The sequence below is a fragment of the Rhineura floridana genome, chromosome 14 (assembly GCF_030035675.1).
Source record: "Rhineura floridana isolate rRhiFlo1 chromosome 14, rRhiFlo1.hap2, whole genome shotgun sequence".
Lineage (NCBI taxonomy): Eukaryota > Metazoa > Chordata > Lepidosauria > Squamata > Rhineuridae > Rhineura > Rhineura floridana.
Window position 1 is genome coordinate 14092511 of NC_084493.1, and position 23832 is coordinate 14116342.

At 44.2% G+C, this 23832-nt stretch overlaps 1 protein-coding gene and 1 pseudogene across 6 annotated transcripts in view; one reads left to right on the forward strand and one right to left on the reverse strand.

Moving 5' to 3' along the window:
- The window catches only part of ADAMTSL3 (ADAMTS like 3), a 300162-nt gene that overhangs the window by 126533 nt on the left and 149797 nt on the right, over positions 1 to 23832 (forward strand). For all 6 annotated transcript variants that reach the window (XM_061594994.1, XM_061594995.1, XM_061594997.1 and 3 more), the window contains one exon: positions 5927 to 6163. In XM_061594994.1, coding sequence (XP_061450978.1) covers positions 5927 to 6163 — 237 coding nt within the window. The remainder of the gene's footprint in view (positions 1 to 5926; positions 6164 to 23832) is intronic.
- LOC133370162 (5S ribosomal RNA) lies at positions 12616 to 12734 on the reverse strand (annotated as a pseudogene).

The following is a 23832-nucleotide window of genomic DNA, read 5'->3' on the forward strand; positions in this document are numbered from 1 at the left end:
GCTTCTGAATACCAATTGTTGGCAATTGGTAGTGGAGAGAGCACTATTGCGCTCCTGTCGTCCTTGCAGGCTTCCCATAAGCGTCTGGTTGGCAACTGTGAGAAGAGAATTCTGGCCTCATCCAGCAGCCTTTTCCTGTATTCTTTAAGTCCAGCAGACCAGGACCTGGGGAATCACTGGGGAAGGACCTGAGTGGAGGGCATGAGAGATATATATCTATTGGTCCTTCATCTAGCTCAGTATCGGCTAAATTGGCTGACAGCATCTCTCAAGGGTTTCAGAAAGGAATTTTCCAGCCCTACTTGGAGATGTCATGGACCGAATGTCTGCATCCAAAGCATGTGTTCTTCCGCTGAGTAACAGTCCCTTCCTGGTGGCTAGCAGAGGGCGCTCCAGGAGCAGCTTTGTGGGCAGTCAGCCCAGTGGATGCCCACTCTCATCCATCTTAGGGCCAGGGAGAGGTGCCAACATTTTAAAAAGCATTTAGCGAAAACTAAGTGCACTTGGGATTGCATGCACAAAGTTCTGGCGTGTTCCTTTTCAAAAGCAAGAAAGCAGACCCAATCGTGGAGTATAGAAAAACAGAAAAAATTAATGAGACTGTCCTGTATACATATTTTTGTAAGAAACCAGACTACAGAGTTAAGGCTTAAAGTATTCAAGGAATGCTTTCTTGTTTGCAACCCCCCCCAAACCCCCCCCCCCAGAAATGTATGATCTTCTTCGCAGTGGTTCAGATTCTGATTTCTAGATTAGAATCTGTTGGAAGAGGGGTTATATATGTTCTGTTGTTTGTTTGAATATAGCATACTATTTGCATGATGTGGCTGTTCTGTAGGCCTTTTGCTGAACTAAAAATGGATAAAGGTGAAAATCAGTGTATTTCTGGTTTGTGTCACTTTTGCATGCATTCACCTTTAAGTCCGGCCAATTGGGGTTCCACATTAATCTACAGTTTTTTAAAATTATTATATATATATTTAAAAATCACATTTCAATCTCTGAAAATACACATTTCTAAACATATTTTGAGACATGCATTGCAACACCAGTGAAAAATCCAGTGATTAACTATGTCTCCAACCCACACATTACTCTAGAATGTACAGAACTGGTCAGTTTGTATTGGAATTTGCAAGTGACTGAATTCCTCAAGCATCCCTAGTGAAAATCTTTTTCAGTATCTGGTGCAGGGGTGGCCAACAGGGTGCTCTCCAGATGCTGTTGGACTACAAATCTAATCATCCCTGACCATTGGCTGTGCTTGCTGTGGCTGATGGGAACTGTAGTTCAGCAACATCTGGAAGGTCAAATGTTCCCTACACCTGGTATACTTATTTGAGCATAATCCATCAAAGCCACTGGGGCTTCCTTCTGAATAGACCTACATAGGACTGGGAATTCTCATTTGAGGTATCTACAGTGAAAATTGAAGAAAGGCAGTCTTTGTTTCAGAATCATTAATCCAAAACACTCTTGTGTCTGGCTCCACTCATCATCGGCTCAGACTCTGCCCACCATTGACATTTTATGTATTTATTTGATTTGATTTCTTACCCACCCCCAGGGTAGGTTACAACAATAAAATGTACAATTATAAAACAAATGAAACAGAAAAGGTTGCAGTATTTGGGGCTTGTTAGTTTAGAGAAAAGGTGAGCAAGAGGTAGCATGATAGAAGTGGATACAATTATGCATGGTATGGAGAGAGTGGATAGAGAGAAACTTTTTTCCCCTCTCTCACAACGCTAGAACTCATGGACGTTCAGTGAAGCCAAATGTTGGAAGATTCAAGACAGACAAAAGAAAGTACTTCTTCACGCACCGCATAGTGAAATTGTGGACTTCACTCTTGCAAAATGTAGTGATGGACATCAACTTGGATGGCTTTAAAAGAGGATTGGACAAATTCATGAAGGACGAGGCTTTCAATGGCTACTAGCCACAAGGGCTATCTCCACTGCAGGAGGCAGTTGCTAGAAACCACAGGAGAGGAGAAGGCTGTTGCGCTCAGGTCCTGCTTGCGGGCTTCCCCCAGGCACCTGGTTGGCCACTGTGAGAACAGGATGCTGGACTAGGTGGGCCACTGGCCTGATCCAGCAGGGCTCTTCTTATGTTCTTATGTTAAAACAGTTACAACCATAAAACAAGGAAAGTATATTAAACAATTAAAAGCAAGTCCATATATAAAACAGTTACAAACAATTCCATATATTAAAAACAGTTTATAATTTATTTATTTATTTTATTATTTAATTTGTATCCCGCCCTTCCAGCAGGAGCCCAGGGCGGCAAACAAAGTGCTAAAAACACTTTAAAACATCATAAAAAACAGATCTTAAAATACATTAAAACAAAACAGCGTTAAAAACTTTTTTTTAAAAAAAAACAGCGTTAAAAACATCATTAAAAAACATATTAAGCAATTCTAATACAGACGCAGACTGGGATAGGTTTCAACCTAAAAGGCTTGTTGAAAGAGGAAAGTCTTCAAAAGGCACCGAAAAGATAGCAGAGATGGAGCCTAATATTCAAAGGTTCCTATGCAGATGCAGACTGGGATAAAGTGGCCCCTGGCATATGACCACTGGCTCTTGAGGGAATAAGGCCCTTGATAAAAAAAAATTTTTACCCACCCCTGGGAACCCTTCATAGTTGCATTTTGCAAATGAGGAGTTCTATGTCAGTTTTTATCAGCATTGGACAGCATTATAGACGTGTGAGAAATGCAGAAGTTGTAAATAACTTTGCAAAATTTATTGTCTGCAAAGGCAATTTTGCTCCTCGATACATTTGATCCCTGAAATCCACGTGGAGAATACAAATGAAGCTGAGCTTAGCATGTATGCCATTTTAATTAAAATAACAAGAATCATTTTACCATGAAATTGATTTCATCTGGGTTTGTAATAGTATAATAGTAAAGTTCAGTAGAGTCAAGTAGAATAAGTAGGTCCCAGAGTAATACTAATGATATTTCAATCATAAAATGAATTTGCGGTTACCAACTATAAGCATTTACTGGGGTTATTAACCACTGCTGTTCACCTGCTTGCTTTTAAAGTAAAAATATATGTATGCCTTAAGATGTTTTTATGGGTATCTCAGCAAAATGAACTGCATAAGCTATTCCTTTATATAGCACCCAGTGAGATTTTTCAGTCTTTCTTAAGCCCTGTCTTTTATATTTCCATTTCTATATATACTGTTACATTCTAATGCTATGATGTGCAGAATATGGAACTGTTTAAGATAATCCTTATGGGGCCTTATTCATATTTTAAAAAAACCCTTATTTATGCAATTTCCGCATAAATCTTATGTTCTTCTATGCCAAGAGGCCAGCTGTGCTTTTGCCAACATGACTTGGCCTTCATTTAACAAAAACATAAATACATATATTTTAAAAACTCTTTGTATTAATCCACATTTCCCCCATCAATTCATACCTCGTCCTTGTGTCTTTTCAATCCCAAGCACTCATAGCACTAATTGAGCGTTTAATAGTTGAATCAATGCTAGTTTTGCTATACAGTACAACCTCGCTATAAGGCATCTCATTGTACCATGGAATCAGATAGACCACTGGTGTAACCATATTTCCAAAGTAAAATACTGTATACCCTTTTTTTTGTGTTCTGTGCTCCTTGTCCTTGGTGAGTCTTCCATTTGCTTCCTTTGGATGTTTCTGACTGTCTTTTCCTCTCAGCGTTCTTTTTCCAAATCTATTCCCTGAAGGCCTCTTCCCTTGTACCATCTTCCTTCCTGGTGGTTTTTTCCTAAGGGATTATTCTCTCTCGGGCCTTCTTCAAGTTCTTAGGTTACTGTTTGTGGACTTTTATTTTTGTTAACAACGCAGAAGCCCTATACCCCAGGTGCATCCTTTGTCCCCCAACCCTCCCGTTATAGTGAGGTTTTACTGTATTTCAATCCAGGGGTCCCCACGTTATTTAGGTGAAGACCCTGCCCATAACCCCAACCTGCAACTGACCTTTAATTAGCAATCTAATATAAAGAAAATTGATCAATCAACCATGTGCATTTTAGTCAATGTAATCTGTAGTGATTGCTTTGCATACATTTGCATTTGTGGATACATTTGCATGTGTTTGAATTTGGGTAAATCCAACATTTCCAAAGCAAGAACTGTCCTTTCACTGTTTTTATATTATTCAAACATGGGGCCAGCCCAACATATTTTGGTGCTTGAGGCAAAGGACAATACGGCACCACACAGACACTCCATCTATAGAAGCTGACTGTCCTGCTAGGGAGTTGGAGTCTTCATCCACACAACACTGATGTTGCTTCAGCAAAAAAAACCAGACTGAGACTGAGCCCTATAGAGTAGTAGCAGCAGCAGCTTCATCCTGATTATTAGCTCCTGCTTTATTAGCCCCTGCTTTAATTAAAGGGCCCAGCCCTCTCCAGTTGTCTACTACCAGAGCAGTGAAGCCTCTGGTGTTACTAGGTCATCTGCAAGGCAGTCCCTTTGAGTCCAAGGACAGCAGTGCCACTTCCCTGGGCTGGAGGGGCATTGGCCCCACAGGCTCCTCTGGTAGCAGCGCTTCTGGGGCTGACCTTATGTGCTCTTCCCCTTCTGGTTTGGAGTTCATCAACTGAAGACGAGGATTCCTCACTCCTGATGCTGACTGGGCTGGCAGCTGAATCTTCCTTCAACTCTGGCAATGAGACAGCATCCTCTGCTGCACCTGAGGACAGCAGGCTAGCTTAAAAGGGACAGGCCAGACTGTGCGGCACCCATACTTCTGTCCTCCAACATCTCACCACCACACCTCATCTCCTAGCATCTTGAGGTGCCCAGCTTGTTCTACCTAACGGTAGGACCACCACTCACAGGCATCAGTTTCTTATTCCCTCTTGAATGGGGAAAAAAGGTGCATGCCTCTTTTAAGATAAAGTTTGCCATCTGTACTTTTTATAAGTACTTATATGAAAAACATTTTTTTTAAAAAATCTGCTGCCCAATCATTTAGTTGATTTAATGTGTTTTTAATTGATCTAAATGATACATTTAGCACTGCATCCCTAATTTTTAAATATGCATATTATTTTTACCTTTACTCTGTCTCAATTTGTACCTCTCTCTCTCTTGTCAAAACAGTAGTATCTTCTTTTTACACAAGGCTCAAGCCTCCTCCAGGATACTGAGTTGGAGAACACATTCTCCAGTTATATATTCAGGGACATCCACCCATAGTTCCATGCTAGCCTTGGCGTAAAATGAAGGCTTTTCCATAAACAATACATGATGATGGTGTCTGAAGCCGTTTCTTCACTTCTCTAGCTATGTCTGTGATAAACCTAATTTAGGCTACAATCTTAGACACACTTACTTGGAAGTAAGCCCGGCTGAACTCAGTGAAGCTTACTTCTGAGTAGACCTGCCCTGGATTGCTCTGTAAGTCATGGACAGAGTAATTTACACTGCAATCGTATAGGTGTCTATTCAAATATTGGTCCCATTAAGTTAAATAGGACTTACTCCCAGGTAAGTACGTATAGAACTGCAGCTTTAACCAGGGAATGAGGCATTTTTATTTATTTTATTTTATTTTATTACATTTCTAGACCGCCCTATAGCAATAAGCTCCCAGGGCGGTGAACAGCATAATAAAACAGATTAAAATACAAGCGGATGTAAATACAATACAGTACACAATAAAACATAATTAAAATTCCAAATTTAAATTCAATTTTAAAATTTTTAAAATGCCTGGGCAAAGAGGAAGGTCTTTACCTGGCGCCGAAAAGATAACAGAGAAGGCTCCAGGCGTATCTCGTCAGGGAGGGCGTTCCATAGTTCGGGGGCCACCACCGAGAAGGCCCTAGCTCTAGTTGTCGTTCTCCGTGCCTCCTTATGCGTTTGGGAGGGGAAAAAAGTTGTTCTCTTTTTCTTTTTCAGGACTGCCCATCAGATGCTGGTGATTTTCGAGCCCAGCAGTGTTCAGCCTACAATGATGTCAAGTACCAAGGGCATTTCTATGAGTGGATACCTGTCTATGATGATTCTAGCTCTCCATGTGCCCTGAAGTGCCAAGCTTTGGGGAAACCCTTGGTGGTGGAGCTTGCCCCCAAAGTTCTGGATGGTACTCGCTGCAATGCCAAGTCTCTGGATATGTGCATCAGTGGTATATGTCAGGTACGACAGCTTTTATAATTCTGATTCTTTGGACCTTTTCATATTTTAATAGGGTAAATACACAGGGGAAGAGCCCATTATTGTCAACTTTGACTGACAGTGGATCTCTATGGGCTCAGGGAGAGTTTTACCCTACTGCCTGATTCTTTGAACCCAGAACTTTCTGCATACCTAGCAGCTGTTCTACCACTAACCTACAGTCTGCTCCTCTGTATTATGTATCAGTATCATGTTTATTTATTAATACATTTATATTCCACCTTTCCTTAAAGGAGTTCGAGGTGGCATACATCATTCTCCCTCTCCGCATTGTATCCTCACAACATCCCTGTGGGGTAGGTTAGGCTGAGAGACAGTGACTGGCCGAAGGTCACCCAGTGAGCTTCATGGCCGAGTGGGGACTTGAACCCTGATCTTCCAGATTGTAGCCCAGCGCTCTAACCATTGCACCACATTGCATATTATACTTACGTTTGCAAACACAAGTTTGTTCCCACTTCTCAGTCACTCTTGACATTTTCAAGCATGTACGTAAACAAACTTGCCCCTTTTGCAAAAAAGTATCTATAAAACAGTCCTAAGCTGTGAATCAGTACTGGAGAACTTCTTCCTTCCCACAGATGTTGCTGAACTGCAGCTCCCATCATCCCTGATCATTGGCCATGATGGCTGAGCTGATGGAGTTAGAGTCTTACACGTGGAAGTTCAAAGGTTCCGCAGCCCTACTGTAAATAATGCATTTGTCCTTTTTTGTGAGAAACGGTAGGATGACCAATTATGGAGTGCCAAAGAAGAAGAAACACTTTGCAACAAAAGAGGATGCTGATTTGCGTCACATTTACATACACTACTCTCCGTGTGTAGACGCATATTTATAAATAATTACTATAATTTAAATAGGAATACAGTGCACCTTGCCACAGGGCAGAAGGCTATAATCTGTCTCAACTGTGTACCTGCTCAGCGTGCTGTCCCGGTGCTAACTGCTGATGGGCACAACTTCAAGGCCCCTGCTGCTCTCCCTTCTTTATCTTTAAACCAGACTTGGTCCGGACAACCATTCGAAGGAAACGCATCTTCAAATAGAGAACTGTCCTCTGTAAAGTAGGACACATGACCACCCTTGGTACACAAAGCAAGCAAGCAAAGTGAGAGATGCATGCTTTCAGATGGCTCTACTAGGCTCTGTTTGTTCACTCTGCCATCATTTTACATTGCAAAAACCCTCACCGCCTTGTTTAAAGGTAATCCAAACAAACCCTTCCTCTCACACTGACAACTTCGTGATGCTTCTCCTGTTCCCCCTCCTTTTGTTGTTGTTGGTGGTTTCTTTTTGTCCGCACGGTCCCGAATTGTTGAACAAAGCAGGGCTGGAAAATTTCTTACAGAAGCTATGCCATACTCTACCCGGTATGTATGCTAGGAGCCTGGCCTTATAAACCCTTGACTGGTCAACTAAATAGTATCTTTTGCATGCTGCACTCCAGATTCTGGAGGCTTCAGCGCTCAGCCTCTGGATCAAGTCCCCAGGTAAAGCATTGGCAAATGACTGTAGGGAGCCAGAAATGGTGTATGCATGCCCCAGGTTTACTTTCAAGTATAGCTGCCCCCTGGCGTGACCTGGCCCTGGCACCCTCAAAGTGCAGTATTTGTAGAATGCCATGCTTTGCGTAAAGCAGGACACCGATTGCCATTCTGTCGGTCGTATGGACATGCGTTTTCTCCCCGTATACCTGCACTAATTTGTGAACCCTTTGAGGTGTGTTACATTTTAAAAATGGTGCTTGGTGGTGGATGTTTCAGAGAACATCTCAAACCTCACAGGTAAATAACTGAAGATCCAAAGAAAAGTGACTTGGCTGTAAATATTGCTAATACCAGCGGCGGTGATTATGGGACGTTCCTATGGAGTAAGCTACTTCTCTTGCATGTTAAAATTAGCAGTTCCAGGAAACAGGTGTTTTAAGCATCAAGAGAGAGTGGTGTTTGGGATCTAGAGATATTCTGGGATTCTATGAAAGTGTCGTTCTTTGGTATTATACATGATGGGGGCATGGAAATGGAGTTAACTGTGAAAGGAAAAAAATGAGGGGTTTATGGTCCAACTCAGCATGGCCATTCTCACATCCTTATGAGGAACCTGTTATTTTCAGCTCCATAGCCATTTTTCATGGAATAGTAGCCACGCCAGTGTTCCACCCTCTCTCTTCCCGGTCCCAGTCATGTAAATACGTCCTTCCTCTTTCACACACACATTCTTGTTCCCTTGTTATATAGCTAACAATTTTAATTATTTCCTTATTTTAATGCATAAAACGTGAGCTCTTAGGTCAGTAAGCGGGAGGACCCAACTTTTTAATATTTGTTTCAAAATCAGGACAGGGGAAAATGCTTCATTGGGTTGTACCCAATGCTAGTCTTACTCAGAGTAGACCCACTGAAGTTATTGGCTAAATTTGATCCATTAATTTCAGTGGGTTTACTCTGAGTATACCTTTGCTGGGTACAACCCCATTGAATTTACTGATTTGTTTTAATCCTGTTTGGTGACCCTCCCTGATGCTTTGCCTCCTTTGCTCTCACCATACTGGAAAATAGGAAGTTGCCTTGAAAACATAAGAAGAGTCCTGCTGGATCAGGCCAATGGTCATCTAGTCCAGCATCCTGTTCTCACAGTGGCCAACTAGATGCCCCATTGGGAAGCCCCCAAGCAGGACCTGGGCACTCTCCCTTCCTGCGGTTTCCAGAAATTGGTATTCAGAAGCATACTGCCTCCAACTGTAGAGGTAGAGCAGAAGGTTGTGTCCATTGTTAGTCCTACTCAGAGCAGACCCATTGAAATTAATGGACACAACCAACTTAACTCCATAAGTTTCAATACACCTACTCTGAGTAGTTGGATAAATTTTATTTATTTATTTATTTATTTATTAAATTTATATACCGCCCGACTAGCAATAGCTCTCTGGGTGGTGAACATCAAATAGCATAAAAATACAATGAATAACAAAATAATACTAAAATACAATCAACAATCCAATACAATAAACGTTTTTAAAAGTAAATCAGTGTAACTTAAAATGCTTCAGAGAATAGGAAGGTTTTGACCTGGCGCCGGAAGGAGAGCAGAGTCGGCGCCAGGCGTCCTTCCTCGGGGAGACTGTTCCATAGTTCGGGGGCCACCACTGAGAAGGCCCTAGATCTTGTCATCACCCTCCGGGCCTCCCTGTGAGTTGGAACCCGGAGGAGGGCCTTCGTAGCAGAACGTAGTGCACGGGCCGGTTCATATCGGAAGAGGCGTTCTGCAAGGTATCGTGGTCCCGCACCGTATAAGGCTTTATAGGTTAATACCAACACTTTGAATCTAGCCTGGAAACATATTGGCAACCAGTGCAAGCTGGCCAGAACAGGTGTTATATGCTCGGATCGCTTGGTCCTTGTCAGCAATCTGGCCGCCGCATTTTGCACTAGTTGTAGCTTCCGAACTGTCTTCAAAGGTAGCCCTACGTAAAGCGCATTACAGTAATCCAAACGTGAGGTTACCAGAGCATGTACCACTGATGTAAGGTCCTCTTTACTCAAATAGGGACGTAGCTGGGCTACCAACCGAAGTTGGTAAAACGCATTCCTAACCACCGAGGCTACTTGAGCCTCAAGTGAGAGAGAGGAGTCTAAAAAGACTCCCAGACTACGAACCCGGTCCTTTAGGGGGAGTGTAACCCCGTCCAGGACAGGGTATATATCCACCATCCGATCAGAGAACCCGTCCACCAACAGCATCTCAGTCTTGTCTGGATTGAGCTTCAGTTTGTTAACTCTCATCCAGTCCATTGTCGAGGCCAGGCAACGGTTCAGCAAATCGACAGCCTCACCTGAAGAAGATGAAAAGGAGAAGTAGAGCTGCGTGTCATCAGCATACTGATGACAACGCACTCCAAAACTCCTGATGACCTCTCCCAACGGCTTCATGTAGATATTAAAAAGCAGGGGGGACAAACTGACCCCTGCGGGACCCCATATTGGAGAGCCCGCGGTGTCGAGCAGTGTTCCCCAAGCACTACCTTCTGGAGACGACCCACCAAGTAGGAGCGGAACCACTGCCAAGCAATACCTCCAACTCCCAACTCCGCGAGCCTTGCCCAGGAATGGAACATTCACCACTGGCCTGTAGCTGTTAAAATTGTCTGGGTCCAAGGAAGGCTTTTTCAGGAGTGGTCTCACCACTGCCTCTTTCAGACAGCCCGGGACCACTTCCTCTCGTAAAGAGGCATTTATCACTTCCTTGGTCCAGCTACCTGTTCCATTCCTACTAGTTTTTATCAGCCAGGAGGGGCAAGGATCCAGTACTGAAGTGGTTGCACGTACCTGTCCAAGCACCTTGTCCACGTCCTCGAGTTGAACCAACTGAAGCTCATCGAACAAAACAGGACAAGACTGTGCTCCGGACATCTCACTAGGATCTACTGCTATAACTTGAGAGTCTAGGTCCTGGCGGATACATGAGATCTTATTCTGGAAGTGATCGGCAAACTGATTACAGTGGGCCTCCAATGATTCCACCGTGTCCGGAGGGTTTGAATGGAGAAGCCCCCGGACAACTCGAAAGAGCTCCGCTGGGCGGCAAAGAGATGATTTAATAGTGGCAGCAAAATGATGTTTTTTAGCTGCCTTCACTGCTCCTACATAGAGCTTAGTCGAAGCACTAACCAGCGCATAATTGTATCCGTCGGGAGTTCGTCTCCATTTCCGCTCAAGCCTCCTCCTATCTTGCTTCATCGCTCTCAGCTCCGGAGTATACCATGGAGCTGTATGAGCTCTACACAGGAGAGGGCGTGCAGGAGCGATCGTGTTTACAGCCCGGGTCATCTCCGTATTCCACAGAGCGACCAGGGCTTCAGCTGGAGCACCAGTCCTATCAGCCGGAAAATCCCCCAGAGCCCTTTGAAAACCTTCAAGATCCATTAGTCTCCGGGGGTGGACCATTTTAATAGGTCCTCCACCCTTGCAGAGGGAAGAGGTTACTGAAAGTCTAAACTTCAGCAAGCAGTGGTCTGTCCATGACAAAGGGAGTGTTGTAAAACTCCCCACATCCAGATCACTTTCCCCATGCTCAGTAGCAAAAACAAGGTCTAGAGTGTGCCCCGATACATGTGTTGGACCACTAATATATTGAGACAGCCCCATGGCTGTCATGGAAGCCATGAAGTCCTGAGCCGCGCCAGACAAAGTGGTCTCGGCATGAATGTTGAAATCCCCCAGTACTATTAGTCTGGGGGACCTCAACAATATATCCGAGACCACTTCCGCCAGCTCAGTTAGGGAAGCCATTGGGCAGCAAGGTGGGCGGTACACCAAAAGGATTCCCAGCCTGTCCCTCTGGCCCAACACAAGGTGCAAACACTCCAGGCCAGTAACTAAATGAACATGGTGCTTGGTGAGTGAGATGGAACTCTTATAGATGACAGCAACCCCACCTCCCCGACCCTCAGATCTACCATGATGCTGAACCAAGTACCCCGGTGGGCAGAGCTGAGAGAGACCAACTCCTCCCTGCTCACCCACCCAGGTCTCGGTTATACATGCCAGATTGGCTGCCTCATCCACAATCAAATCGTGGACGAGGGAGGTTTTATTATATACCGATCTGGCATTTAATAACAGCAACTGGAGATCTGAGAGTTGGCTGATAGGACTACCAACGACCTTGCGGGTGTGGGAAGGACCGGAACAAGGCACAGCCACAACATGTCTGGACCGCGTTCCCCTTACCTGGCACGTCCTTCTCACAGCGCCATACCTTCCTTTGCCCGTCACTACAGTAATTGGGGCCCCCTCAAGTCTTCCCGCCTGATGGATAAAACTCTCTCCGAAGCACATAATACAATTAAAATATACAACAATTAAACGTATAAAAACAGCCATATATACAGCCATATATACAGCATATAAACATACACACTCACTCAGACATACATTCATATAATCAGGCACCCATTCATCTCAAATTGCATCAACACACCAACAAAAAAGTAAGAAAAAGAAAAGAAAGCAGCAGCAAGAGCAGCAGCCTCTCCTTCCCTTGGGGCGATGGTCTCTTCTTCCTGCAGGCACTGGGTCTCCCAGGCCACCTCAGCCAGCCGGCTTATGTATCCCTCCAAAGAGGGACAGGTGGTAAGAATCAGTCACAGCTGGCTGGGTACCTGGGGTCTGGTCCTGCAGGATGCAGGTCTGCCAGGCAGAAGGCAGAGGTCCCACAGGGAAGGGTGGTGGAGGTGGTGATCCAAGAGGAGGAGGAGGAGGAGCACCAAGAGCAGCAGCCTCTCCTTCCCTTGGCATTGACAGCCTTTGTTGTTATATGCCCTCAAGTCGATTATGACTTATGGCGACCCTATGGATCTTTTTTTGGATATGTTCATAGAGTTTCCATGGTGGTTTACCATTGCCTTCCTCTAAGCCTACGGCACCTGGTATTCCTAGGCAGTCTCCCATCCAACTACTAACCAGGCCTGACCCTGCTTAGCTTCCAAGATCAGACAAGATTGGGCACGTTCAGGGTACTATGGCTGTAGGCATTGACAGCCTTATCCTCCATGAATTCATCTAAGCATAACCACATTTTCTGCCAAGACATTCTACTTGTGGTCCAGTCTTGTCTACTGTGACTTTCCAGAGACTCGAGCAGAAGCCTTTATCATCATCTCCTGCTATATGTTCCTTTCATCTGAAGATGCTAGAGACTGAACCCGACACCTTCTGTATGCAGTGCGTGTTGTCAGGATCTCCATCCCGAGCAGCAGCCTGGGCTCTGACTCAGATAAGGAGAGCTGGCCAGTTATGTTGAATCAGTGACACCAGAGATAGAGGTGATGGAGGTCAGCCCAGACCACAGCATCATGACCAGACCTGAGCTGGAAACTGTCAGATTGAGGGCCTTCAATCAGGCACCCTTAAATCAGGACCTCTGTCATCCCTGCCCTTGGGGCCTGCACCCCCTGAGGAGCTGAGCTCCACACCACAAATTCATGCCCCCATGTCAGCCCATCTGCACAGAGAACAGGCCTGGAGGGGTTTGTTTTGAGAGGTGCAGTAGCGCTAGGCTCCAAGCCAAAAGCCTCTCCTTTAAGGCCTTCTACTTTTCAAGGGAAGAACAGAGCCTGGGAGGCGTGGTCTGGCCCTGGAGGTATAAAAGGCTTCAGTCCAGCCTTGGATGTCATTGGAGCAAGTTGCTCTCGTGAAGCTCTCCATGGTACTGGAATGATAGGCTTGCCCTGTGGGCCTCTTGTCAGGGTCAGTACAGGACACGTATGCTCTATTTCTGAGCGACCGTCGTCCCCTCCTCAGCCTCATTTTCCCAGACTAATTCAGTTGACGGTAATGACAAACCAAATGTTTTCATTTTGGGGCATCCATGAGCTCAGCGTGTAGTATTGTGACATCACCCAAAACCTCACATGGATTTCCACAGTGAATAGGCTGAAACAAGTGATTAGGAAAAAAGGAGCCGGAGTATGACTGGGAAATTTGCGGGACAAGCCAGCAACAACGTGTGAATGATCTGAGCATTTTGGATAAATGGGGAAGCAACATTTTATTCAGATTTGAGGCCGTACATGAAGAAAGGCAATAAATTCAGCTACACAGGATTGGTGGATTAGGGGATGTACAGGTTTGGTTTTACTTATGCAATGCAAGCAATGAATCAGTCTTGAAATACAAAATGTTATATTATCCATGCATACGGAAGCAAAGTTTGAGGGGGCGGGGGAAGAAAGTCACACGTTGAGTTTGCCAATCTTGATGGTGCCCCATTAACCAAAGGGACTTTAACCTTCTCCCTCTTCGTTTTTAAACAGGAATGCTTTTACATAGCATGTGTATGGTTTTGCAATTAGTCTCCTCTCCTCAAAGTAGCCACCACTGTATTAAATGAATGAGTGTGCACAGCTCAAAAAACACTGGGCATGGTTGATGAGCAGAGTAGGTGTGCACTCAGGGAAAAAGTGAGACATTTGGCAAAAGCCCAGCCTTGGGATTACAACGGTCTTGCTATGTCGTATGTGATTTTAATGTGTTCTTCATACCTAGCAATCATTCCAGCACGTAGAAGTTTAGTCACTTCTGTTAAAAGCCAGCATGTCACACCTAAGAAGAAAGCCCTTTGCCATTATCCCTGCTGTCATTTATAGAATAGGAAAAAAATGTCTGTACAGGCAGCTGGCAAATGCTGGTTTCTGAATGTTTGCTTCTGCATTTATAGCATCTTTCCTAAGCGAAGGAGGGCAAAGCATGCTGTGTTGTGCGGAGCAGTACTTGCTTTCAGTCTCTACTATTTTGACTTGAGAGTAGTAGCCAGCTGGGCAAAGGACATGCAGCAAAAGGCAGAACAGTGTGTGCTGGGCACAGATGCTGGAATTGTTAGTGAGTTCCATGACACCTTCAATGTGTCATAAGAGATTCCTCTCTTAATAGCAAAAAGAAAAAAGGGAGGGGCTAGAATTCTATTTACAGAAAAGAATTAACTGTTTATAAGTTTGGGGAGTATTTATTGGAGGACGAGGGAACATTCAGGACAGAGAGTTTATCACATGATAATGTTGCTATAAGATGCCACTTCTGGGTGGTGTTTGGCAGCACTGTTGTGGGAACTGACTGCATGATCTGCCAGCCCACCACAGTTCCGGGCTGCAAATATTACAATTGCAGCATAGGGACTGGACTATATGGAGAGCACTCCTGGTGGCACCTATGAACTGAGGCCACAATAAAGCATCTTTCAGAATTTTATGGGGCCTAGCTGATGATTTTTTTAAAAAAAATCTTTTAGAAATGGCAGCCCTCTTTCCAATAATAATTAAAAAGTGCAGTTTGGAAGCTCTCCTAGAAGCTGACATGTTTACCTTTCCTAGTTTAGAAAGAGGCATTCAACCATCAATATTGCCGTCGTTCCTGTAAAAATAATTTAAAAAATGTGGCGGGGAGCACAAGTTGAGCAAAAATGGAGCGCCGTCAGTGTTAAGGCTTGTAAGCTTGATTCTGTCGAGCCCTGACATCCACTTGGCGCTGGCCACCGAGAGCTTGGCAAAGGGTTTTTTTTAAGTTAACTCGTCTAAATAAACATGTCACACTGCTGATGCGGATATCTGTACCTTTGTGCCTGGGAGCAACAAAGCGTTTGCTACAGAGGAAAGACGACTTCTATGCCTCTTCCCCGATGACTGCTGCTTTCACTCATTTCTTGTCTCCAAATCTTTGGCAAGTCACACAGTGAGCTATCAAGCCTTTTAACACAAGCATGATTTCACTTCCATCTGTTTTCATAACATCGAGGGTCTTTGGTAGGCTCGCTACGCATCACTAGCTCTCTCTCCTGCTTTCCAGGCTGGTTCTAATAGTCTTTTTGGGGGGCACTGTGCGTAATTTTTTGGCACCCGTCACCACAACTCCCTTTTCTTTTTTTCTTTTTCTTTCTTTTTTGCTTAGTCATTTGCATTTCACTTTGCACACGGATTCAAAGCAAACAAGGTCTTATCAGAGGAACGAAAGACCATGGATGCTGCTCTCCAAGAGGCTGAGTTTGCTACTGAGGGAGTGATGGTCTGAAGGGGCTTGTAGAGGAGGGGAAAGTTTCTGGGAAAGTTATTTTGGTGTCCCCTTGAGAGTGCGAGGCTCAGATCAGCCAGACCACTCAATCATGACTTTGTCTGCCATTGCCTGACTCTTGTTACCAAATAAAATATTTAGAGTTCCTATGTTAAAACGGGTCCGAGTTTGGAAAACCTCTCCTGTCAGAAAGATAGCAAAAATGCCCATGTTACGCATGAGCAGACCAATGCATATCTAAATAAGGAAGGTCAGCATGGGGGAGAAGCAAAATGTAAAAGTGATTGGAAGGGCTCACATACAGTCAGCATTTATCACCGATGGACGCTGCATCTACGCCAGTTTCGTAGCGTGGTTCATGTTGCTCCCATTTTTCCATCTCTCTCTCTCTGATGTTGAATTGGCTGCATGCTTCTTTATTTGGATGGGCTTATTATCCTTACCTTCTTGTTTGGAACACCCCAGCCCCACCCAGTTGTGCTTATGCCTGGCATGCATGCATGGATTAATTATTTAAAAGGGGAAGGCCCTAGCAGAGTGGCAGAGCGTGTAAAAGGTCCCAGGTTCAGTCCCCAGTGTCATGGCCCCGTCAGAGGACTCCTCCGATGAGGACGACTCGGGAGTAACAGCAGCAGACCCAGGAGCAGCAGGAGACACGGAGGAGCCTCCTGAGAATCCAGCTCCTTCTGCCCCTCAGCTGCAGAGCACCCCAGGGACAGCAGAGGCCCTGCAGCCAGACGCAGACAGTGAACAGGATACTCCCCCCTCACCTGCAGAACGGAGACAGCAGAAAGTCAGGCAGAAGAGAGGCAGGCCTGTCTCCTTAAGGCCCAAACGCTGAGGGCTCACACCTGCTGTCCATCCTGCTCTTTATAAGGCACACCTTGGCTGCAGCTTGTTGCTGACTGCAACGTCAGGCGTGGCTTTGTGTAAACCTAGTTGCCCTGCAGCATGTCTTTGACTGACCTCCTTGGCAATTGATCCCGGACCTCCACTGACCTCGCTTCTGGACTTCTGACTCGGCAAGTACGCTTCGGATAGGCCTGGCAGATTTACAACCTGACTGCTGGCTAAGGACTTTCCTTCCCTGCCAAAGACCCAGGAATTTCCAGCCACCCCTGACACTGCTGATGCAGTGTAGAGCTGACACTCAGCATCTCCAGTTAGAACAGGGAAATGTCCCCATCTGAAAACCTGGAGCGCCGCTGCCAGTCAGTGTAGACAAAACTGAGTTAGATGGACCAGTGGCCTGACTCAGTGTAAGGCAGCTTCCTGTGCTCCTAACCTTGTGAAGAAAATGGGATAATGTTCTTTTCCTTTCCAATGCTTTGGTTAAACAACAAGTAAACTGCTGTGACATTTGGATATAACATTATTCTTTGTTTGATTTTTGATATTTCAAAGCCTGTGCCTTTCCTTAAAGAGTCCTGTTCTAATGAGGCTAAAATATTAATTCAGTAGGGATCTATATTTTACGGTGGTGGCAGCTGGTGGCTCCATGTCAGTGGGGCAGTGGAGCAGTGGAATCCGTTCTGGATTTTAGCCTTGTCCAGGGTCCTGAAAGTGAGGGTCCTTGCTCCTTGAAAGTTCAGACTAAAATCTGGAGTGGATTCCACTGCCCTGCTGACATGGAGCCACCAGTCACCACTGTTTTAGGGTATGTCTACAGCAGCATTCCCTCCCCCCATTTCCCAGCCGCTCCTACCTTGCTGGGAGTGACCAGCAAAATGTGCGTACTTGTACTTCCCATTCGTTTCAGTGGGAGAGAACAATGGATGTGCTCAAATTCTGCCATTAAAATAAATGCATTAAAAAACAACTTAGCTTGGGCTGCACTTCTGTTTTCTCCCCTCCTCCACTCTGGCCAGTGGAACGTGGTATGCAAAAGGTGGCCAGTGTTTGGGCCATGGGTCAAATTTGTCCCAGAAGCAAGAGGGGGGGAAACGGGGAGGGGCATATAGATTTGGGAGAGAGGTAAAGAGAAAAGTGGACATATAAAGAGAGGGAGAGAAATTGACACATGAACATCAACAATGACTTAGCTTTCATATGATAGGTTGTCTGTAAAGGTGGATCCCAGACTCAGAAGACTGAAGGCTTCCTTTCTGAATCGATCTACCATTTCAGTTGGATCTCAGTGATAAGCAGCCTGAAAGTGTCATTCCAATATCCGAGCCACATTCATTCGCATCATGCAATTAAAACACTGTCTTGGCACTTTAAAGGGTCATGGAGTCCCTCCAAGAATCCTGGGAACTGTATTTGTTAAGAGTGTTGGAAGTTGTTAGGAGACCCTCCTAGTCCAAGGGAGCAGTAGAAGCAAATGAAAAATCTGTGTATAAATCTTCTAAACAAAATGAATTAATAAACCCAACCTTGCTGTTTGGGAACATTGCCACCGTAACTGCTAAAATGACGGTGGTTATGCAGAATTTCAGGATATGGCCTATAGTTGTCCTTATTTTTTAAACGTGTGAGAATGGGCTCCTGTGTTTTCGGTGGGTTTTCATTGCAAGCAGCAGCAGCGTGCATCAGTGACATTGGCTTCATTTGGCACCACTTACGTGGCTCCCACTTCAGTGGCTGAGCCGGGTTTGGATTGCAAAAGCTTCTGGAACTTCGGCTGTTGAGCATGTGGTTTAAATGGGCCACACGAAGGGTGTAAAAAGCAAATGTTATGCTCACCATCAGAAAATCAGGTGATAATGTAACTTGGTCTCTTTTTAATTATGTATTTGTGTAAGTTTTTTTTTAAAGAAAAATAAGCCACACCACAGCGGAGGCCAACTCTGCTTCCTTTTGAGTCAATGGATGTTTTGTGTTCTGTATGTTTTTTGGATCCCTAACAGTGGTCTGTAAGGAGGCCCATTTGCACCCTTCTCTTGTGGGTGGTCTGTAATCTCTAAGCTTCTCCACGTGCTTCAGTTCATTCTTTAATGAGAATGTAATATTCGTGAAGCACTCTTGAGGGGCTGGAGAGGGTTGTGGGTTTGTTTGTTTTTTAAGAAGCTGTGAATTTTGTGCATTGAATGTCACCCTACCCTTGAGTTTCTTCATAGCTTGATATTTTGTTAAGTGGATAATGGGCATCAGCTTGTCTTTTGTGATAGAGGGTTGTATCCAATGTTAATAATACTCAGAATAAACCCATTCAAGTTAATGAACATGACTATATTAGATTCCTTAATTTCACTGGGTTTACTCTTGAGTAGGACTAGCATTCGGTAAACCTAGAGCTTCCTGTTTTGCTTATATTGAACCTACTTTTACTCAGAGTAGACCCTCTAGAATTAGTTGTCTTAAGTTAGTCATGGCCATTGCTTAGATCTACTTTGAATACAGAGTATTCAGAATAGTTGAACACCACTCTGTGTGGGTTGTCCTGCCTTCAGTTTTTTTGTTTCATCTTAGCATCATAAAGAAACATACTCTAGGGTGAGGCTTTGCAGATTTATTTATTTAGAAATTTAATAGCCTGGCTTCCAAAATGTTTTAAAGATATTTTTAGTGTTGTCATTTGTCACCCTGGTCTCCTTCTAGCAGGAAGGGCAGGATGTTGTTGTTGTTGTTATTATTATTATTATTAATAATAATAATAATCTCAAAGTAGAGAGCAAAACTCAATATGATCTGAAATGTTCCATAACTCCATCCAAAGGAGCAATTAACAGAAAAGCTATGCAACGCCCAATGAAATCAAAGACACAGCAACCACACAGGCTTATCTAAATAAGCAAGCCTTAGAACTGATTTTTAAGAGGCTAGAGTTCCAAATCTGACATAGGGATGAACAAATCCGTTGATTTTGGTTTCTCTCTGTTTCTCATTTTTTCCAGTCTTAAATTCAGCTTACTCTATTTCCATATCAGTTTGTGATTTTTTTAAACAACTGTATTTATAACTTGTAATCGGTATGTGAGTATTATGGTTGTTATAATTTTCCCACACCATGGCTATTGAACTGTATGATGAACATTTACAAGAATGCATCATTGAATATATATTTGTATGTTTTAACTTTTAGCCCCTGACGAAGGCCAACTTGACGTGGCCGAAACGCGTTGGGCTCGTTTCCTTTCAATAAACGGATTTGGAATACTTTTACAAGCTATATTTCTCAGCATCTTGGGGTTCCCCCCCTTTTTTTCCTTCCCACGGGTATTGCCCTTCTGCCTCCAAAAGGCAAAAGAAATAGGCAGTTTTGACTCTTTTCGGTGGGAGAAGGTGCAGAAGGAATGGGATATGAATAAAAAAATGAGCATGCATGCTAGAAACAGCACCCTGCCCAATTTTCCCTGCCATGCGCCTGGTTATAGAGAGCACCCTCCGCCCTCTGCATTGCATCCATTCATTGTGTAATGGAGCAGGACAGGGATAGCAGATGGGACTGCTCAATGGATTAGGATATTCCGCCACATCAAAGAAAGTTCAGAGCCCACAGTACTGCTGTTCCTCCCCTCCAATTCACACACACACACACACCGGCTTTCATTTTATATATTATTTTCAGAGTTGAAGAATGTCTCGCAGTAAGTGGTCTGTGTAATGATGATGTGAAAAGACACACCAGGCATAAATCAAACTCTCAGTACTTTGGAAGCCAATGGCTTCAGGCCAAAGAAAGCTTAGTTCATGCCAGAGGCTGGCTAGAGCTGCCGGGACTCACTGTTGCCCCATGTGACGGAGAGTGTGCCCTAGAAAGTGCACGCAAGTCTTCTGTAGATGCCTGTTGCAAGGTAAGATGGGCCATGATATGCAAGCTATGTTTTGAGCAAAGCTGGTCTGCCATTGCTGATCTTCTTGGTAACTGGCATACAGTCTGTTCAGTTGTTTTTAGATCTGGAGGGATCAACCTGTTTCCATCTTATGCCTGTTTTTTTCTTTTTCTTTTCAAAACTGGCTCCATTTCATCCCGTTTATGGGCAAATATTTTAGGAAAAATCTTTTTAAAAATCCACCTACTTTTTCTTAAGGAAGTACAAGGTGGTCCAAAGGCTGCCTGTTTCTTCTTTTTAAACTTTGTAAACTTTTTAATCTACTTCGAGAGAGAAGAAAGAGGCAGTCCTCTGACCTCCACTTAAGTGCAGTCCGAACCCATGTGCAGTATATTTTGTGGCTTAATCCACAGATCAGTGTTCCGACCCAAGCATGGGTCTGAAGGGTGCAAAATGAGAAGGGTTGCTCCAAAATGCAGAGTGAGCCCAAATCCTCCCCAACCCTTGTTGTTTCACCTGAGGAGGAGCCTCCAATTTTAAAAAAAATTAAACAAACTAACAAAAAATATAAAATCTGGATGGCATCCTAGCAATGTGCAGAACTCTGCAGAAAAAATTGCATCAGTCATCATCATTGTTGTGGTTACTTATTAAATTTATATCCCACCTTTCATCCCAATGGAGTACTGGGTGGCAAACGCTCAAATGATAAACATCTAAAAACAATTTCAAGACAGATGCAGACTTTATTAAACAATAAACATGACAAAACCCATCAGTTTTACTCAGAAAGTGGCTTTGCTCAAAATCCTATGTGTATTTCAGCTGAAGAGAAATCCCCACACATGCACACAATTCATATTTCACTTGAAGTGAAGCTGTTAGTGAGTTAATGAATTATGATTTCAGATTAGATAAAACTATGATTGAAAAAATGTATTTAGGCTGCAAACCTATGGTTCCTGAGTGGGTGTCTCAGGGGCCATAGGATGTACCAGGTCTTCCTCTTGATGTTGGAAATCTGTCAGACCCCCCTCCCCAACACTGTGGAAACCTCTGGTGCCCTTTCTCTCATAGAGGGAGCTCCAACATTGGTGAGGCCAAAAGTGGGGCCTGTCAGGTGTGTGCCTAGGGACGACTAGAAAAATGGTTGGATCCAAAGTATCCAGAGCTGTTTGCTGCCAAACACCCCCCTCCCAAAGCCCGACAGAGATGTAGATCAGCTCAGGAGCTGGTCCTAGCATCTTTCTCTGATTTCCCTCCTGTTCTTCCAAATGGGAGGGCAACTGTGTTTTTTAAGAGTACCACAAAATAGGTGGAAGAGTGCAAGAGCTCTCCTTAACATCCTGTTAGCAAGAGGCTAGTCCGGCTTTCTGTTCCTACAGGGTTTCACCAAATGCACATGAGAAACCCAGGTGCACAACGTGAGCCACATTAGCACTCGCGATATCCAGCAACTGATATGCAAAGGCAGGCCACCTCCAACCACCGGAACACAGCTGCCATGGCTGGTAGCCTTGTATCCTCCATGAAATTTGTCTAACCCTTGTTTAAAGCCATCCAGGTTGGTGGCTATTACTGCATCTTGTGAGAAGGAATGCCATAGTTTTAACTACGTGATGTGTGAAGGACTTCCTTTCTTCCTGTCCTCCATCTCCCCACATTCAGAAACACTGACCTCCAGGTTCTAGTATTACGACAAGAGGGAGAAAAAACTTCTCTCTATCCACTTTCTCCACGTCATATATAATTTCATACACTTTTATTATGTCTCCCCTTACCTTTTCCCCTCCCCTCCCCTCAGCTCAGTGGTTTCTGAAAGACCGTCTGACCCCTTATATACCCAGTCGATCACTGCGCTCTGCAGGTGAAAGCCTCCTGCAGATACCATCTTATCAGGAGGCCCGTTCCACACAACATAGGAAGCAGGCCTTTAGTGTTGTGGTATTGACCCTTTGGAATTCCCTCCCCTGAAATATTAGACAGGCGCCATCTCTGTTATCTTTTTTGGCACCTATTGAAGACCTTCCTCTTTCAGCAAGCCTTTTAAGTAAAGACCTTACCCCAGTCGGTGTCTGGGTTGGAACTGCTTTTTAAGATATTTGTAAAAAATGTTTTTAAGATGTTTTATTTTGTAAATGTTTTTAAGATGTTTTAGTGTGTTGTCCTTTGTTTACCACCCTAGGCTCCTTCTAGGAGGAAGGGTGGGATAGAAGTTTAATAAGTAAATAAATAGTTACAGCAAGTAAAGAAGGAGCAATGGATGATGATGATTCAGCTAAGCTCTACTCAAAAAAGACCCACTGAAATTAATGAACCTATGTTAGTCATGTCTGTTAACTTCCGTAGGTCTACTGTGAGCAGGACTAATATTGAATATTACCCTGTTCTTTTTACTTATTTTATTTAATTCTTTTTATATCTTGCCCTTCCTCCCAAACAAACAGCAAACATATCAACAATAACACATTCCTCCTGAAAGTCAATAGTGAGGGAGACAGACACACCTCACTAGGGAGGGCATTCCACAAATGGGAAACTGCCCCTGAAAAGGTCCTGTCATTGGTCAACCAAGCAGCCCCTGGTGGTGGCACCACCAACAAACCTTCAGTGGGGGAGAAAGAGGTAGGAGAAGTTGCAACCTCATTTTCTCCTGCCACACTGCAGATTTCCTAGTATCTGAGAATATGCACGCAACTGGACCAGGGGTAGCCACTATGGTACCCTTCAGATGTTGCTTGACTACTGCTTTGATCATCCCTGACCATTTGCCAAACTGGCTTTGGCTGATGTGATATGTAGCCCAACAATATATGGAGGGCAGTACATTACCTACCCCTAAATTAGATACAGGAGTGCCCCCACAGGTGTGCAATTAAAAAAAATGTGGTTTGTGCTGCTGGCATTAAACACTTTTTCATTCCTGTGGCTGAGATTCTGTGGAAATGCCAGCTGTCAGATTTGCTCTACAGGAGGCCTCCCCATTGCACATGCACCCACCCATGGATCTGTGGATGGACCAAGAGGAAGACTTCTCAACCTGTTGTGGTTCACAAGGTCTCTTTGCCTTGAGTAGTGCTCTGTTTTGTTGTCTGGTCCTTGCCCTTTTTAGACTTCTCCCCCCACCCCCGGCCTTTTCTTTTTCTTGCGATATTTAAATCCCACCATCTGCTTAAGAAATGAACATACTTGAATGTTCTTGGATGTGGCTAGTTCTGCATTAACCTTCACAGATCGAAATGAAACATCCTGTGTTCATGGTTTTCATTTAAATCTCATTCCTCAGCCGCGTCCAAATGAGAGGGAAAGGAGAACTATAGAAACAGCTGTGGAAACTTTTTGGGTGATTTCTGG